Source organism: Telmatherina bonti (genome assembly GCF_933228915.1).
Source record: "Telmatherina bonti genome assembly, chromosome: 17".
In the NCBI taxonomy this organism is placed as follows: Eukaryota; Metazoa; Chordata; class Actinopteri; order Atheriniformes; family Telmatherinidae; genus Telmatherina; species Telmatherina bonti.
In genome coordinates this window covers 7,920,622-7,939,898 of record NC_136615.1, presented here as the reverse complement: position 1 = coordinate 7,939,898, position 19,277 = coordinate 7,920,622, and the positions used below count along the sequence as shown (strand labels likewise).

Below are 19,277 nucleotides of genomic sequence, written 5' to 3'. Positions count from 1 at the left end.
CTCACCGGACCTTTGGGTGACCAGATCTTCTCACACCAAATGTGGGACAATGTGAGATTCCACTCTGCCATGACAAAGCTTTAAAAAAAAAAAAAACAACTTTCTATGCTGCTCTCTGGTAATAAAATTACTAACCAAACATAACGAATCTGTGATTATAAAGCCTCCCTCTGAGTAGCGCGTTTTGTGGCTCGGATTTTTGTGCCGTTTCACGTCGTATTCCCCGCCGTGTGACACGGGATAATTACTTTGATAAACCCTCTCTTAGTCTCCTGGAACAGGTTTAACCAGGAATATCTGCTTTCCCATCTTTGTTGCAACAACCGGTGCATCCTAGATGTGCATTAAGTCCCGCCTCCTAGTTTGATTGACATGAGTGTAACTCCAATCAGCAGCCGTCAAATATTTTGCCACACACAATCAGTAAAAGCCAGTTTTGTTTTGTTTGCTTTTCCTTCACAAAAGTGAAGACGTGTCGTAACGATGCAGGACAGCGCCGCGTTTTGTGGGACGCGTGAAAAGTTATAGAAATGCGGGACGATCCCGCACAAAGTGCGACATCTGGCCACCCTACCTGACCTGTTGGCATGGAAACCTTCCTGAGCCTCTGCAGAGATCACTTCCATGTATCGTACAGGGAGATGAGAGACGTTTAGAACTACAGCTGCTTTAGTCCAGAGGAATATTCATATTTATCCTGTTTTAGGCAAACCTAAAGCCTTGTTTAGTTTTTATACTTCGAATGTGTTTTAAAAGAAATAAATGCCTAAAATGTTAAAATGTGACATTTTCTGTTCCACTAAAAGCCAGATCTTTGTTCCAAAACCACACATTTATAGTTGTATTTAGGTAAAATGTGCCAAATCAGAATAAAACGTGTTGAAATTGTTAGATCTGTAATGTTATTATATTTATATTGGTGAGGAAACTTCAGAAAGGATGGGTCATTTTTTACAACCTGATGAAATCTTACACAGTTATAACAGGAGTAATAACCAATAATAACCATCACAATAATGTTCACATAAACACATCTGGTATCGGCAGATATTCAAGTTTCAGACATCGGTGTTGGATCGTAAATTCCAAAAAGTGGATGGGTGCATCCCTAAGTGTTGCTTTTAGTCTCCCAGTCACTGTGATTTCACTGCCGAGGCTTTAAGTGGACACGAGGCTCAAAGGGAAAGCCTGGTACGACTTCAGCGTGAAGGAAAATCTTCATATTGATGAATGTTTGCAGGAAAACAATCATTCAGAATCAGAATAAAACTAAAAGCTCTAAGCTGTCAAATGGTTTCTATATTTGATTTCTGATGGAATACAGTTTATATGAAGGCTGAAAACCAGCTTCAGGGTTTAGGAAGCGGTTATTTATTATTGCTTAGTTTCTGTTTTAAAACTTTGCTGTGATACGAACATGCTGACGATGTTGGCGATGCGTCTGGAAGCTGTCTGGCGTCTCTGTGGTGCTGAGAGATCAGGTAGGAAGCAAAAACGCACACTTCACTTTTCAAGTCAAAAAAAACTATCAGTTGTTTCTACTGAGGCAGAACCTGTGCCGACACGGCGTCAGATCAGGGAACAAACCAGAGACGGAGTGTAAAAAGATGGGCAGGGCCTCTGTGGCGTCACGCAAAGGTTTCTGAAGAGCTGAACTGAAGCTCATTGGATGGTTCCCGACTTCCTAATGTCACCATTTTAGCAACGTCACATGTGTACAATGCAAAAATGGACAAAGATGTGCAGCTGAGAGGGTGGTTGTGAGCGAGGGGGGGTGGGGTGATTGACATCTATCAATCTCCAAACTGCCTGTAGCTCTGCGCTAACCGAGCTAATAGGAGCTAACCAGCTAAAGGCGGTTTAAGCTAAATCACGCTGATAAAATAGCTAAAATCTGGAGTTCTGCTACACTTTGACTTATTGCTACTGGATATCAGGTACCTGTCAATCAAAAGGACACGCCCCTAATTATGCCGAATTTCTAGATTAAATTACTTTTAAATTGGCGAGTGAGAAAAAAATTCACTCCCCCCACAGTTGTCATGAAGGTAAACCTGACCCATTAAACCTAAAATGATTTTTGAACCAGGCTGTAAACATGTTTATTCCTGCTGTAAACATGTTTATTTCTGCTGTGAAGTCGGTCTTTTTAACATGGGAGTCTATGGGGATTTGCTCTGTTTTAGAGCCCCTAGTGGATGAAGGGGGAACTGCAGTTTTATGTACTTCCTGTGGGACTCTGAGCAGAATTGTGTGTTTGGTTGAAAAATGTGGGAGGGCGTGGTTAATAAGAAAAAAATGAAAGTGAAAGTTGTCTTTCCTGCATCTTTGCTGATGCGACTGCACGGATAGTTGCCCCGTGGCGCACAAACTGAAAATGATGCTTCTGCTTCCTGAACCACTGTTTCAGTTTGATACTGGTGAATCTGGACTTTGTCATGGTGGAATATGTTCGTACCAACAGAGAAAAGGAGAAAAAGAAACTAGTTGACTCATGAAGTGGTGGAACCGGGTTCAGACCAACTGGAGCAACCCCAGATCTTACTGGTAAATCCAGCTGGTTCCGGATGAGAAAAGGTCGAGTGTTTGCTGTTTGTTGACAACAATTAAACACATGAAGCTCCACAACAAAAAGCAGAAGAAGAGACATCACAGCATCACAACTTCATGGTTACAGCGATCCATCAACACGTAACACATGTTCTCCAGGCCAGATGCATGACGGAGAGGACAGCTGATCACACACCACCTGCAGCAGAGCTCATCCTCCTGCTGCATCCAGGCATCATAACTGCACAGATTGATACTTACTGGTCTAAAGTGTCACTTTGCCTTCACACATGCAATTTAATTTCTTGATTAAATTCTGTGCCCTTTCTTCTCCAAATGTACCTGTGCTCATTCTAGCCAAAAAGTTCAATTTTAACCCCATCAGTCCACAGAACTTGTTTCCAAAAAGCATCAGGCTTGTCTATATGTTCCTATATGTCAGTAACTGCTCTTCTGCTCCATTATCCACAATGTAAATACATCTGAGTCTGTCTTTTCTTAGTTTGGTCCTACTTAGACCATGTCTGCAACACCACATGTCCTCAGTGAGGGATGAATAAAGCTCCATCTGTCTGTCTGTCTGGCAATCTCTCAACAGATCAATGGATTTAATAATGAAATATTTATGATGACCTGTGTTCTGCTGACTTTCTGACATCATACAACTCACCATACATCCTGGAACTCGGTGCCTCTCACTCTGGGGGTCACCATATGGCTGTAAAAACTATGTATAATCCACATTTATCAAATAAATCTGGGATTTCACCAGGGTTAAACCATGAATGGAGAGATATATTCATTAAATCAGAACCTTAACTTATCATATTAACACATAAACAACACAGTTATTAAACGTTTCAGGCATGTAGATGTCTCGTCACGGCACTCCACCAAAAGCCACTTCATCCTCCTCATTTCTGAAGAGTTTTGCAGCTAGAGGAAGCAGCAGGATGAAACATGACACATCACACACGTTCTCTGCTACTGCATGTCAACGTCAGCGGCTTGCTTTTAGCTCGGAAACCTTAACATGTTTTAACAAAAAATTAGCTGCAAGGAACCGTCGTTCAAAAGTCGGCCAAAAAGTTAAATTTTAACCTCATCAATCCACAGAACTTGTTTCCAAAATGCATCAGGCTTGTCTATATGTTCCTTTGCAAACTTCAAATGCAGATTTTTGTGGTAAGGACATAAAAAAGGGTTTCCTTCTAATGACTCTTCCATGGAGGCCATATTTGTACAAGTACCTCTTTATAGTGAAATGGTGTACCATGACTCCAGTATTAGCCAGATCTTCCTGGAGGCATCATGCAGTCAAACTTGGGTTTTGACTTGCTTTTCTTACAATCTTGCGAGCTGTTCTGTCTGATATTTTCTTTGGTCTTCCAGATCTTGCTTTAACTTGCACTGTTCCCAATGACTGCCATTTCATGAAACATTTGGAACAGAGGATATTAGCATCTGAAAACACTTTGCTATTTTCTTACACCCTTCTCCTGCTTTGCAAGCATCAACTATTTTCAGTTTCAGTGTTCTTGACAGCTGCTTAGAGGAACCCATGGTGCCGATTGTTGAGGCGAGGTCAGATAAGGCTGGGCATTTAAAACCTTTGAGACTGACATCACCTGGTCTTTCTAGACACTAAATGTAAACAATCCAGGACACTGTCAGGTGCTCAGCTGTCCAAATGTGGGAGTAAAAGGTACTAACTCTGCAGGGTGCCCAAACTTTTACAGACGCCATATTTTGTTTTCTGTTATTTTGAAGGTTTAAATGATGGAAATAAGATGTAACTTTTTTTTTGACATGTTATATGATTGTCTAAACTGTACTTTGATGCCTTTTCGAGATTTTCCATCTTTTTAAAGCTCCTTATTTGCACATTAAAATATATTTTTACCAGGGGTGCCCAAACTTTGGAGCCCCACTGTATAAGTATTTGTATTTTGTATGTATATATAAAAGCCACATATGTGTAACTTTTAATTTTCCCAATGCAATGTAATCTGTGTATACTTTCTTACTGTGTAAAAGCCCAACTAGGGACAGGTATTGAAAATTAGCCTTGGCTAAAATGCTGTAGAATGTGCCATCATTCATGGAGCGTACTTGTCCCTGTCAAATAAAAATAAAATAAACTAATCCATGAAAGAAACATCCAGAAGAGTCAGAGACTTAAACAGCTTGATACATGAGATCTGCTGTGTTGGCGGCTGGACAGCAGGAGTGATGAAGAAACACATCCAGCTCAGAGGAAAACACAGATCAGGCAGAAAACTACTTTATTCTTATTAAAAAAAAAGATATTACTCCATCATCAGCCTGATCTAAAATCCTGATTAAAAACATGACGAGATGATTTACTGCCGACCGACACGAGACACACACTGCTCAGAAATTCAGTCAAATAAAAGGAACTGAAGCAACACGGAGGTAAAACATCCTGCAGCAAATTCCAGGTTGTGTTTTATTTACTGAAACTGAAACTAAAGCCAGAGACGCCCAAACGGAACCGCAGGAACCTTCTGGAAACGCATCGCAGTCTGCGTCCAGCTTCACCGCCTGAAAACCATCCACAAAAATACACATTTTAGCAACGTTTCTTTGTCAGGAGGTTTCCTGGAAAAGAGGGTCTCATATAGAGCCCCCCCCTCCTGGTCGGAGTTTGCAGTTTTGATGCATAAATCTGAAAAATTAGACTTCAATACTAAAGTGAAATAAATAAATCTATATAACGTTTATTGATAAATCATAAAAATATTTTATAAATATTTTTCAGTTTAATTTTTATGCATTTTAATGAAAAAAGATTCATGAAATAACTTAAAACTGAACCGTAGCTCCTTATAATCACGTTCAGAGCAAAAACAGCAGATTGGGCTGAAAATCAGCGAATCGGCTGCACTGAAGACCCAGAAGATCCGACATATCCAAGACACATTTCTGCTCTTTGTCATTCAAATGTTTAAAATTTATGCTTGTACTGATTTTTGTAAAGAACGAAGCTAATATTTTAAATATGAAATAAATAAATCAGATTGATGAAGACGTCCTGCAGTGAGAATCGCTCAGATTAGGAAGGCAGACACCAGCAGGGGGCGCTCCACTGCTGCAGGGAGTCCAGCTAACCACACCAGCAGCACCTCCTCCTGGAGGCTTTTCCCACCCTCCACACAAAAGCCGAGCTGTGCAGCTGACGCACACGCCACACGTCTCTCCTGCACCGCTGTGGAAGTGTGTCCATGTGTCTCAGCATCCGTCCTCTTCACTCCACCGGACACGCCTGGACGTCAGTCTCAGCGTTGCAGCTTCAGTCAGCAGTTCTTGTAGATGATAAAACATCACCTGATTGTCTGCTCGGCATTTCAGAGGCAAAACCAGTCATTTCTCACTGCAAATAATGAGAAATTCCTGGTTTTTCACTAAATAAACGGTCTGAAGCGCACGCAGAGCATCCAACGCACCTTTTCTCTGTGTTCAGACTGATTCAGGCTTCTGTCTGTGTCAGAGTGTGTGTAGGAATCTTCTGTCTGTGTCAGAGTGTGTGTAGGAATCTTCTGTCTGTGTCGGAGTGTGTGTAGGAATCTTCTGTCTGTGTCGGAGTGTGTGTAGGAATCTTCTGTCTGTGTCGGAGTGTGTGTAGGAATCTTCTGTCTGTGTCGGAGTGTGTGTAGGAATCTTCTGTCTGTGTCAGAGTGTGTGTAGGAATCTTCTGTCTGTGTCAGAGTGTGTGTAGGAATCTTCTGTCTGTGTCAGAGTGTGTGTAGGAATCTTCTGTCTGTGTCAGAGTGTGTGTATGAATCTTCTGTCTGTGTCAGAGTGTGTGTATGAATCTTCTGTCTGTGTCAGAGTGTGTGTAGGAATCTTCTGTCTGTGTCAGAGTGTGTGTATGAATCTTCTGTCTGTGTCAGAGTGTGTGTATGAATCTTCTGTCTGTGTCAGAGTGTGTGTATGAATCTTCTGTCTGTGTCAGAGTGTGTGTAGGAATCTTCTGTCTGTGTCAGAGTGTGTGTATGAATCTTCTGTCTGTGTCAGAGTGTGTGTAGGAATCTTCTGTCTGTGTCAGAGTGTGTGTATGAATCTTCTGTCTGTGTCAGAGTGTGTGTAGGAATCTTCTGTCTGTGTCAGAGTGTGTGTAGGAATCTTCTGTCTGTGTCAGAGTGTGTGTAGGAATCTTCTGTCTGTGTCAGAGTGTGTGTAGGAATCTTCTGTCTGTGTCAGAGTGTGTGTATGAATCTTCTGTCTGTGTCGGAGTGTGTGTAGGAATCTTCTGTCTGTGTCGGAGTGTGTGTAGGAATCTTCTGTCTGTGTCGGAGTGTGTGTAGGAATCTTCTGTCTGTGTCGGAGTGTGTGTAGGAATCTTCTGTCTGTGTCAGAGTGTGTGTAGGAATCTTCTGTCTGTGTCAGAGTGTGTGTAGGAATCTTCTGTCTGTGTCAGAGTGTGTGTAGGAATCTTCTGTCTGTGTCAGAGTGTGTGTATGAATCTTCTGTCTGTGTCAGAGTGTGTGTAGGAATCTTCTGTCTGTGTCAGAGTGTGTGTAGGAATCTTCTGTCTGTGTCGGAGTGTGTGTAGGAATCTTCTGTCTGTGTCGGAGTGTGTGTAGGAATCTTCTGTCTGTGTCAGAGTGTGTGTAGGAATCTTCTGTCTGTGTCAGAGTGTGTGTAGGAATCTTCTGTCTGTGTCGGAGTGTGTGTATGAATCTTCTGTCTGTGTCAGAGTGTGTGTAGGAATCTTCTGTCTGTGTCAGAGTGTGTGTAGGAATCTTCTGTCTGTGTCAGAGTGTGTGTAGGAATCTTCTGTCTGTGTCAGAGTGTGTCTAAAGGTTTCTGCTGCAGACAGATCAGAAGGCGTGAAGGGACGTCGAGCAGAGCTGTGTGTTGGGTGGCGGCGCCACCTTGTGGGGTAAACCTCCATTACCTCCTGGGACGTTGGTTTGGCTAAAAGTTTCTTCAAAAAGTTTAAATCTGATGTGAAAAGAGAGAAAAGACGCCTCAGATGCAGCATCAGACATGGGAAGAACAAACGTCTGGATTACGGGTCCTGATGAGACACATCTACTCATGTTTCTGCATCTTTGGACTAAACAGCGTAGATCCAAAGCTCAACGTGATGCCATTCTTCCTTCAGCTCCTCGTGTAAATGTCTGGCTTGTAACAGAACAAACCAACAACATCAGAAGTCCTCAAAACACATCCTGACTTCAAATGGTCCTAAAATGGTCCTGTGCGCTTCAGGATTGATTTTAAGATTCTTTTATTTGTTTATAAATGCCTTAATGGTCTTGGGCCTTCTTATTTATCCGACCTTCTTTTTAATTATGAGCCTTCGCGGACCCTGAGGTCCTCTGGTACCGGCCTTTTAGTGGTTCCTAAAGTCAGAACTAAGACATACGGTGAGACCTCTTTCCACTGTTATGGTCCTGGACTGTGGAACAGCCTGCCAGAGAGCCTCAGGGCCGCGGAGACTGTTGATGTTTTTAAGAAGAGGCTCAAGACACACCTTTTTAGCTTAGCATTTAACTGAATTTTATTTTATTTTATTTACTTATCTTAATTCACTTGATTTATTATTTATTTTTAAATTGTTTTATTAGATTTCTTATTTTTAATACATTATTGTGAAGTCCTTCTCTGTATATATGTATATTTTCTTTTATTGTTGCTCTTATTTCTTACTGCTTCTTAAGGTTATTCATCTTCTGGTTTTAACTCCAGTGTTTTCCTTATGGGGATCCAGCACGCTGGGGGCCCTGCCTGTTTGGTCTGGGGGCTGTTGTCATGACGACCGCTGCTGTTTGGGTGGCGCCGGGTCCACCACTGCAGCTTCACGGCTGCGGGGTGGCCCCGTTCCTGCCTGGGAGTTGTGCGGTTGCTGTGGCAGCGGCCCCTATGAGCATGCGGGGGACTGGCTCCTGGTGTGGATGGATCCCGAGGTATTGTCTCCTCAAATCAGCACCAAGTCAGAATTTTTATCACTTACTGAATGTTTTTAGTTGTTTTATTAACCAGAATTCAGTTAAAGAGACAGTATTCAGGGAATGATGTTTTTCGCGGAATGTGGGTGGGTGTGTGTGTGTGGGTGTGGGGGGGGTTCTTTGCTCTATGTCCATGTGTGTGTGTGTGTGAGTGTGTGGAAAGAGCTTGTGTCTATTATTTTTAAATGCCTTTTTATCCACTGTTTGTTTTAATCCTTATGACTTGATTTTATCCTGTAAAGCACTTTGTGTTGCCTGAGGCATGAAAAGTGCTCCAGAAATAAAGTTTGATTTGATTTAAAAATATCCATGCAATCCTTACAGTTTATTTCAGCCTGTTTCTGGCGACTCAAAAAGCTTGGAAACCATGTTGGAGGTCACGTGATGCAGCGGAGCTAGGTGGACGCTGGTTTGGAGCGCTCTCCTGTAATTTATCCTTGGAATCACTCTTAAACTCGCTGAAGCAACAAAATCTGCAGATATTCTGATTAATAACCTGCACCATGGACTTACGATCTAAAAATAAGCAAGGCAACTCGACAAATGAGCATGTTTTGTCGTGTCAAGAAGAGAGCTCACAGGAAGAAGCTAGCAAGATGGCGCTCGAACATTTAGATGTGGACATGGCCCTTGTACTTCGAGAGATACGAGCTGGAAACCAAGCCCTCTCCAATAAGATGGACACACGAACAGCAGAGATTCACGAGTCAATTTCTGGACTGAGGGGCTTGCTTGATGGTCTGACATCCCGTGTCATGGAAACGGAGGAGCGCATCGGGTTAGCGGAGGACCACCTTGCTACTATTAGCACTCAGCTAGCCCAGCTAACGAAAGATAAGTTTTTACTGGACAAAGTTGAGTCACTAGAGAATTACAGCAGGCGTAACAACATTCGTATTGTGAATCTACGTGAAGGCTGTGAAGGAAATGATCCAGTAACATTTTTTGCTGAGTGGCTGCCAAATATGCTGGGGCGTGAGCACTTCGCCGAGCTTTTGGTGATAGAACGAGCTCATAGGGCACTTGCCGCGAGACCATCCGCTCAGGAGAGGCCGAGAGCCGTCTTGATACGCCTGCTGAAATACCAGGACCGGGAGAAGATTCTGCGGATCGCCGCCAAGCTGTCCAGGGCAAACAAAGGTTCAATCATGTTTCAGAATAAGCCAGTGATGTTTTTCCCTGACCTCAGCGCCACTCTGGTAAAAAGACGCAAAGAATACGACCAGGTGAAAAAGAAACTATGCTCCATGGGCATCGAATACTCACTACTGCACCCTGCTACTTTGAGAATAATGCTCCCGGATGGAAAAGGCAAGTTCTTCAAAACACCGAAGGACGCCGAAGTGTTTGTGGACAACGCACTTGGAAAATGAAAAAAAAAAACTGTGGCTCGAGTTTGCACTTAATCAGCGCAGTGAGTTATTATTGTTCTAAGCCCTGCTTTTCATATGTTTAATGTTTCTATTGATATTTTTCATTCATTAGGGCATTAAGGTGATTTTCACATAATTTATCAACAAGATAAGAGTGCTTCAAAATATGTTATGTTGTAATTTTTTTGGAGCGCCTCCGCGAGGCAAGATTCTTGTTAATCACACTTGAGGTTGTTCACGTATACGAGACCGTTACAGAGTATGGGAGGTGTGCCATGTGTTCGGGTTTGGTACTACAGGGTTTTGTGCTCACTCAATTTTTGTTTTGGGGATTTATTTTATTTTCTCTGCTCCACATACATGTCATGCCACGCCTTTTGTCAAGTTATTATATAGGCATAACGAAATGGATAGGATTCTGAAGTTTGTTAGTTTTAATGTTAATGGCCTGAATGGGCCAGTAAAGAGGAAAAGGGTCCTGGTGTATCTAAAAAAGTTGAAAGTAGACATAGCTTTCATCCAAGAAACTCACCTTACCCCGCAGGAACATAAAAAACTAAAGAGGGATTGGATCGGACAGGTGATATCCTCCTCTTTCAATTCAAAAGCCAGAGGAGTGGCCATTTTGGTGAATAAAAACACACCTTTGGAAATTATTGATACCTTTGCTGATCCATCAGGACGCTATGTCTTTGTTAATTGTAGAATATTTTCAGAAAAATGGTCCCTTCTTAATCTATATGCACCCAACTACGATGATGAGATGTTCATGCAGGATCTTTTTCTTAAAATTTCAAGTGGACAAAACATGTACTTATAGGGGGGGACTTCAACTTCTGTTTAGATCCTGCTTTGGACAAATCATCCAAGACCATTACAAGATCAAAAGCGGCTTTGACAACCCAGTCTTATATGAAAGATTTAAACCTAATGGACATTTGGAGACAGATACACCCACAAACTCGAGACTATTCCTTTTATTCGTGCCCCCATAACTCCCACACTAGAATTGATTTATTTTTATTATCCAGACAGTTATTTCATAGAGTGCTGGAATCTGAGTATTTATCTAGAATTTTGTCTGACTACTCACCATTAACCTTATCTATTTCTTTCCCTAATGTACCCAGAGGGCCCTACAGATGGCGCCTGAACCCTACTTTGCTTCACAGAGCTGATTTTTGTATATTTATAAGAGACCAAATTAGGTTTTTCTGTGAAACAAACAGTGCTTCCTCTCCCAATTGTTTTATCTTATGGGACACCCTAAAAGCTTATTTAAGAGGGCAAATTATTTCCTATACAAAGGGTCTTAAAAAGAAATACTCAGAGGATATTGAAAAACTAGAAAAAGAAATTCTACAATTAGAAAAGGATTTTCAAAGAAATGGTTCTAATGACACTTATCAATCTTTAGTTAAGAAAAAACTTCAATACAATACACTAAATACTTATAAAACTGAAAGAGACATTTTGAAAACTAAACAGAGGTACTACGAGTTGGGAGAGAAAGCACACAAAATTTTGTCATGGCAACTGAAGACTGAGGAAAGTAATAGGACGATTAATGCTATCCACACCGAAAAAGGTACAGTTTCATATAACCCAACAGAGATAAATGACACTTTTAAAAACTTTTATACCAAGTTATATAAATCAGAACTTCCAGATGATTCTACCCACATTGACAATTTTTTATCTACAATCGAATTATTAACAATTAATGAAGACAGAAAGAACCTTGATCTCCCCTTTAGTCAAGTAGAAATTATTAAAGCATTATATTCACTTCAATCGAACAAAGCACCAGGAGAGGATGGTTTCCCTCCTGAATTTTTATAAAGAATTCAAAGATCTTCTCATCCCTCTAATCACTGATGTAATAAATTTATCTGCTAAAACACATACATTACCGGAATCCTTTACAACTGCCATAATTACAGTTATACATAAGAAGAATAAAGACCCACTGAAATGTGCCTCATACCGGCCAATTTCATTACTGAACACGGATTATAAATTGATTTCTAAATTACTAGCAAATAGACTTAGTGCTGTACTTCCAAAAATAATAAATCCCGACCAAAGTGGATTTATTCAAAAACGTGTATCTGCCAATAACTTGTGTAGACTATTTAATGTAATCCCCTTGGCTAAGTCAAGGTCTGACCCATCCATAGCAGTGGCGTTAGACGCTGAGAAAGCTTTTGATAGGCTGGAATGGCTCTATTTATTTAAGGTCTTGACAAAATTTGGTTTTGGTCAAAATTTCATTGATTGGGTAAGAACTCTGTACTACAAGCCTAAAGCAAGGATCACTACTAATGGGCAGATGTCCTCCACATTCCCTCTGAGTAGATCGTCCCGCCAAGGTTGTCCACTCTCGCCAAGTCTATTTGTACTGGCTATTGAGCCTCTGGCGGAGGCGATTCGACGAGATTCTGACATCAAGGGCTTTGTGGTTGGTCAGACAGCTCATAAAATTAATTTATTTGCCGACGATGTTATGTTATATATAAAAGATCCTTCAAAATCCCTTACTCGACTACAACATCTGCTTGATTTATATGGTACTGTCTCTGGCTATAAAGTAAATTATGATAAAAGTGAAATAATTCCACTTACAACATTTAATCACTCTGGATATCAAAACACTTTTGCATTTAAATGGACTACAACAGGTGTAAAATATCTTGGCATAACTGTGGATAATAATCTTAAAAATCTTTATAAATTGAATTACAGCCCACTAATTAAAAATATTGAGGAAGACTTGCACAAGTGGTCTAGTCTACCCATTACTTTGATTGGAAGAATCAACTGCATCAAAATGAACATTCTGCCAAGGTTGCAATATCTCTTTCAATCACTTCCTATACCTCTTCCTCAAGATTTTTTTAAATCTCTAAATAAAACTGTAAGGAAATTCATTTGGAATGGTAAAGTGGCCAGGAGGTCTTTAGAAATGTTATCATGGGATTATAAGTCAGGAGGGCTCCAGCTGCCTCATTTCAAAAAATATTATTTTGCAGCTCAAATGCGATTTATTTTTTCCATGTTTGAGGGTGACACAGTTCCATCCTGGATATGCATCGCTTTTCATTCCTTGAGAGATAATGGTTATAAAGATTATATATACAAGTACAACTCAAAAATATTGTCTAAACTAACAGGTAATCCAATTCTATTTCACCTCAGTAAGTTATGGTATGAAATACATAAAAGCATTGGACAAAAAATCGAACTGTCATCGAAGTCTCCTTTAAAGCAAAACCATCTCATCCCATTGACTCTAAACAATAAGACTCTGGAAACTTGGAATCAACATGGAATTCATAAACTGGAGGACTGCTTTGAGAAAGGATCTTTGATGACTTTTGAACAACTGAAAGGAAAATTCAGTTTGCCAAACAAAACCTTTTTTTGTTACCTTCAATTACGATCATTTTTAAGTAGCAAACTGGGCAAGAACTTTGTTTTACCTATTCTAACGGATCTTGAAAAATTATTGCATAATGGTGACCCATGTAAATTTGTTTCCAAAGTGTACTCTGTTTTGATAAAAGAATGTCCTAAACCAAAAATGTATAAATCCAAATAGAGGTGGGAATCAGACTTAAATATCACAATTGACGACACCCTTTGGTCTGATTTGTGTAAGGACAGCATATCTGCCACTATAAACTCACGATACAGACTTATCCATTATAATTTTCTACATCAGTTGTATCTGACTCCAGAAAAAATCCATAGATCTAAGCCAGAACTCTCAATGTATGTTTTCGATGTTCAATAGAAGTTGGCTCATTTGTACATTGTACTTGGTCATGTGTAAAACTCAGAGATTTTTGGCTGGACTTGTGTGACACTTTATCCAAAATTATAAAGATCTCTATACCCTTGGATCCTGAAATTCTTCTAATCGGAAATTTTATAAAAATTAATGAACCATTAAACAAATACCAAACAAAATTCCTAGAAATTGCCCTGGCAGTGGCTAGAAAGATTATTGCTGTTACATGGAAGTCTGATTCCCCCCTTCTTCTTACCAAATGGTACGCAGAAATGAACAGTTGTGTTCCTTCAGAAAAGATTACATACAGCCTAAGACAATCATATAAAACTTTTGTTAAAATCTGGCAAGCTTACTTAGACTATGTAGGTGCAATCGCACTTTAATCGGCTTTATCGTGGTATATATATACATATATATTTTGTACCTTTGAACAATATGCAATTATAACAGGAGCAATTTTTTTTTTTTTTTTTTTGAGTGAGCATGGGAGGGAGGGAGGGAGGGGGGCAATATTTTTTGTTGCAATTGTTTTGACCCATTGGGCTATTTCTTCATTTGTAAAATTAAAATTTGAAAATGAAAATAAAATATTTCAAAAAGCTTGGAAACCGTGTTTATTTACTGGATTTTACCACTAAAATCAAGCTGATCAAGCAGAAATAATCAGCCAGCAGCTACATTTCCCACCCTGTTGCTTCTGCTGCAGCATGAAATGGTTGGATTAGCCCTTTAACCACCGCTAACACAAATCCTCTCAGCAGCCTGAGAGGTCATCACAGGTGTAACAGTCAGCTGATCTATAAACCTGCAGCAGACGTCCGACGGGATCTTCGCTTCAGGCTTTTATTCAGCCGGAGGAGAAACCAAACGGCTGTGTGTCAGAACGCACCTCTGAACAAACCTCACACAAACCACCACATCTAAACGCTGACCCATCGACGTCCCTGATCGTTCCATGCCGCCACACACACAGCAGCAGAACTGCAGTCCATAAAAACCTCCATTATCACCACCAGCAACAAAAATGGGTCAATATCTGCTGGGTGTCAGCTCGATTTCTGACGCTGATCCCAACAAGGTCACCAACTAAGTGTTTCCCTATTCGGACTAAGCCAATTGGCTTTTCTGCTCCTCTCCTCCTTCGCTATCAGCTCACTGACACAGCAGTTTGTCAACACGCAAACGGGTCGGACGCCACCGTTCACCTGGCAGCATCCCGGCGTCTGCCACGTCTTCTCCCCCGCTCAGTCTGTAGCCGCGAGGGACGCATGCCAGAGAGGAACGAGCCTCTACGACGGCTCAGAAAGAGGGCGAAGAAGCCTGTCTGTCAAGGTCCTCACAGAGATAGCAGGACACACACACGTGTGCCTTTACATGCAAGCGAGGTGTGTGTGTGTCATCTCACCCAGTGATGGAGAGCTAAGAGCCATGACGCCGTAGTAGGAGAACGGGCCAGTTTCGAATTTCATGTTCTCAGTACCTGCTTCCACCTCCACCCGTCCCTGGAAAAACACACACACACACACACACACACACACACACACACACACACACACACACACACACACACACACACACACACACACACACACACAGAAAGCTTCTTCAATTGGGGTCTTCAGGGGAAAGTCTTGCAGGACTGTAGGATGGAAATGCCTCCAAGATGTACTTCATTACTTACTGTTATTTACTGATTAATTCATTCTATTTTTTACAGTTTGACTTCACTCTTCGTCATCGCGACTGGTCTGAAATAACACCCCCAAAATGAAGTGAAATGAATCTTCACAACTACAAACGCTGCATGTATGATCGTGGTTTTAAAATAAAGCTGAAACATGTGAGATTACTACAGAAGTTACAGAATAAAAGGTATGCGTTTCCGTTTCAGAGTAAATTCACCTGAAACACAGTAGAAAATGTATGTAATGAAGAAAACCACAGTACTTTCAGTAGAAACCAGAAGACAACAGCTCAGTTCATCTAGGAACGGGTAAAGTAATCCTTGGAATGTGTGAAGTAATATTAAGGATGAGTATAGTAATCCTGGGGGTGAGTAAAGTAATCCTAAAAATGTGTAATCTCATGATGAGTATAGTAATCCTGGGGATGAGTAAAGTAATCCTAAAAATTAGTAAAGTAATCCTAGGAACGAGTAAAGTAATATGTGATGAGGATGATGATATTTTACAGCAGAAGTTAAAAAGTGAATCTGAGCAGTTTTCCAGGTGTTTAATCGAGGTTTTACCAGGTAGATAATCTCAGGAAACCTTCAGCTGATGATGATGGACACCTCTATCAGTGGTCAGTCAGGAGAATCCAGGGTTGGACCCTACATTCACCTCAGAAACACCATGAGGGTCCAGAAAGATGTGAAAACCAAGATAGTTTATGATTATAAAACCCTTCATCATCATGGAAACCAGCAGGACCTTCATGTTCATTTCAAACAAAGACAGTGTGATTGTGGCTACTAGCTTCCTGCTAGCGTCCTGCTAGCGACCTGCTAGCGTCCAGCAGTCTCAGCGCTCATGTGACACCTTGTTTGTGTGGCGAAATTATCAGACAGGGACGTTCTCATGTTTTCCACTTGGACTTAGAACAGTTTGATTTAGCTGCTGATGCTCAGTAGCATCCCTAGCCAAGTTTCTCCGCGTCATGTTGCTATGCTACAAGTTAGCAGTGCTGCTAAGACCTTCTGAACTCACGTCTCGTGCTGCCTCCTGTACAGGGGTCTCTAGTGAAATCTGTAAACTGCTTGATGAAAATCATAAGCCAGGAAGTGAAACTTTGTTGCGTTTTTCAGGTACAGTTTCAGCGTTTTCTTTTCATCCATTTCAGATCTAAACGAATCTCCACTCAGGATGTGGAATATAAAAAAGCATCAACACAAAAAGGTTGTATTGTTTGGAATTTCATGTATACGCGTGTTCATGTCGGGCTTCTCTGTAAGGAGGGGCTTCAGACGCAGAGCTGAAGCACAGCAGAGAGGGCTGCTGCACGAAGGACGCAGCGACTGCAATCCTAGACGTCTACACAAATCCAGGCTTTCCAGGACACCTGGGGACCCTGTGACCGTTACCCTCCCCCGTGTGTCAGATAATTTGAAAGCCTGCCATGCAAAATCCCAGAGTCGTGTCCTGTGGCCGGTAACAAACACTTTGACATGCTATAAATATTACATCCTGGCACAGGTGCTCCGGTGTAGGGCTCAGTGTCTCTTTACCCCCAGCACTTACATGTGTGCGCTGCCATCCATGCACGGACTCTCATTAACTCTGACCTTAAACATAAAAACTGCTTTTTTGACCCCTAACAAGGCTTTTAAACCTAAGCCCTAAAACCAAACATTAACCTCAGACATAAAGGTCGGCCCGCATGACCACCTTCACAAAGATCTAAAGCTCCAACTGGACCTCACAAAGACAGAGGAACATAACACACATCTATATGTGGCTGGGTGGTGGAACGGGAGCCGGTGTGCTCAAGTTGCACCGTCAGTGTCTGCTGTCACTTTATCCACACCTCAGGTGTCAACACTGCCTTCCAACGCTGCGTCAAGCACAAACACACACTTTCAAACAAGCCTCTGCGTGTGTGTTCTACCTCACACCTGATCTTAAACCTGAAAACAGGAAGTTGGAGCTGAATGTTACACATGACACTTTTTACCTCCATCTAACCTCTAAAACAGCTGATTTATCTACATATTTCCAGTTTACACAACAGATATTTCCTGTTTGGTGTTGCTAAGCCAGAGTTGTGAGCCAACGCAACACGACAGCTGCTACTAACCCCTAACCCTCTGACCTGCGACTCTGCAAACTGGACTTGATTTTACACAAAGTCCTTCTGAAGAGGAACGTTGGGCGCAGTTTTACTGGAAATCAGCCGTCGTCTCGAATGAAAGGCTTCATTTACAGAACCATTTTATGTTGTATTTTATAACCTCACCCATCACTTTAGCCATTTGTTTATAAACTTAGTCCATTATTTCCAGTTTAACGCCATAAGATCTCCACTTTAATCTTCTAGTTACTGTGAGCCGACTTGTCTTCATCGTCCATCCCGGTTTCTCTCCTGGTGCAGAGAAGGACCTTCCTGCAGTTCTCTGATGATTCTCTTCTCCTTTGTTTTTCCACACCAGCTTGAACTGGTGCAGAAATGATCATCTGGCCTCGTCACCAGGACCCCGTCTACCCAGGGCCGGATTAAAAGTGCACAGGCCCCTGGGCCCAGACTGTGCCATGGGCCCCCTTCCCCACCGCAGCATGATGAAAACTATGAATGATACACTGTGAAACGACATTTCTAACATCTCTCAGCCAATGGTACCAATCACAACACACTAGACACTGTTGTACAACTACCTGGCTTTTATGTGCATTTGTTTCATGTCCAAACTGCTGGTGTTTGAACCACATGGGCCCCAAATGGCCATAGGCCCCTGGGGCTGTGCCCATAATGCCCACTGGATAGTCCGGCCTTGAGTCTACCCATCACGTCCTGTCAGGATACCACCACTCTTTCCAGACTAATTCCTCTTTATACGAAACCTAAAGCTCATCTGTTTAAACGAGGGCTGTGACGATTTTCTGGGTGCCGATTCCATTTAAATTGCAGTTCTCAAAATTCTTCGATATTGCTGATTTTCGTAGATTAAAAAACAAAAAGAATTTTTAAAAAACTTTTTATTAGTAGTAATTTTTCATGATTTCAGTTTGGAAAAAAACAACACAGTATCTAGACCCTTATTCTGCTGCAATAATGCTCAAGAAGACAAGTAAAATGATCAATTAAACCAATAAAAATGACAAAAATTTTGTTGTAGATTAATTTCATTTCATTCAAAAAAAAAAAAAAAAAAAGAACTTTTAAAAAATCGATTCTAAAATTGTGAAACAAAAAAATCCCGATTTTCAATTTTTTGATTAGATTTTCCCACCCCTACTTTAAACTGTCTCCTCCTGTGATCAGTCGCTCTGCAAGCCGTTAGTCTTAAACTTTTACTTTTTAAAACTTTTACTTTTTTCAGCACTTTGTTGCGTCTAGCGTTCTGGTAAAGTGACTTAAATGTCCCGTTTTGTGTTTTAATCTGCTCCTGGAAACTGACCTTGAATCTCATGAAAGGGATCCAGAAATCAAATCTATTATTATTATTTTCCATCCTCCTTAACCCTTTAATCCCCTGTCTCCCCTCCATTTGTCTCCATCTTTTATGTAAGAGGCTGTTTGGCTGAAGGTCATGCAGAAAAAGGAGCAGCCGACCCCCTCCATGACATTTGCAACGCGTCTGCATGGCAACTGGCTTTTATTAATAACCATCCTACTGTGGATTCAACTTTCTTTTAGGTTCATTTCATCTTCCAGATGTTCTGTAAGAACATCAGAGCATCACAGCAGAATTATTCATATTTAATAAAAAACAGAGTATCTGTGACTGATGAGGTGATCAGAGAAAGCAATCTGAATGTGACTGTTCGAGATTCATGAAGCAAAGCAATAAAACAGACTAAACTGGCATTTAAGCCTTTTAAACATTAACTAACCTTTATTTACAGCTAATTTACCCACTAAGCC

The 19,277-nt window shown here is 41.1% G+C and overlaps 1 protein-coding gene across 1 annotated transcript in view; it reads right to left on the bottom strand.

Annotated features, from left to right (window-relative positions):
- Positions 1-19,277, bottom strand: part of LOC306768474 (metal transporter CNNM4) — a gene marked incomplete at both ends in the record, with an annotated part of 47,339 nt that overhangs the window by 8,071 nt on the left and 19,991 nt on the right. Inside the window, one exon of the mRNA XM_079256851.1 lies at positions 15,103-15,199. Within this exon, the coding sequence (XP_079112977.1) occupies positions 15,103-15,199 (97 nt within the window). The remainder of the gene's footprint in view (positions 1-15,102; positions 15,200-19,277) is intronic.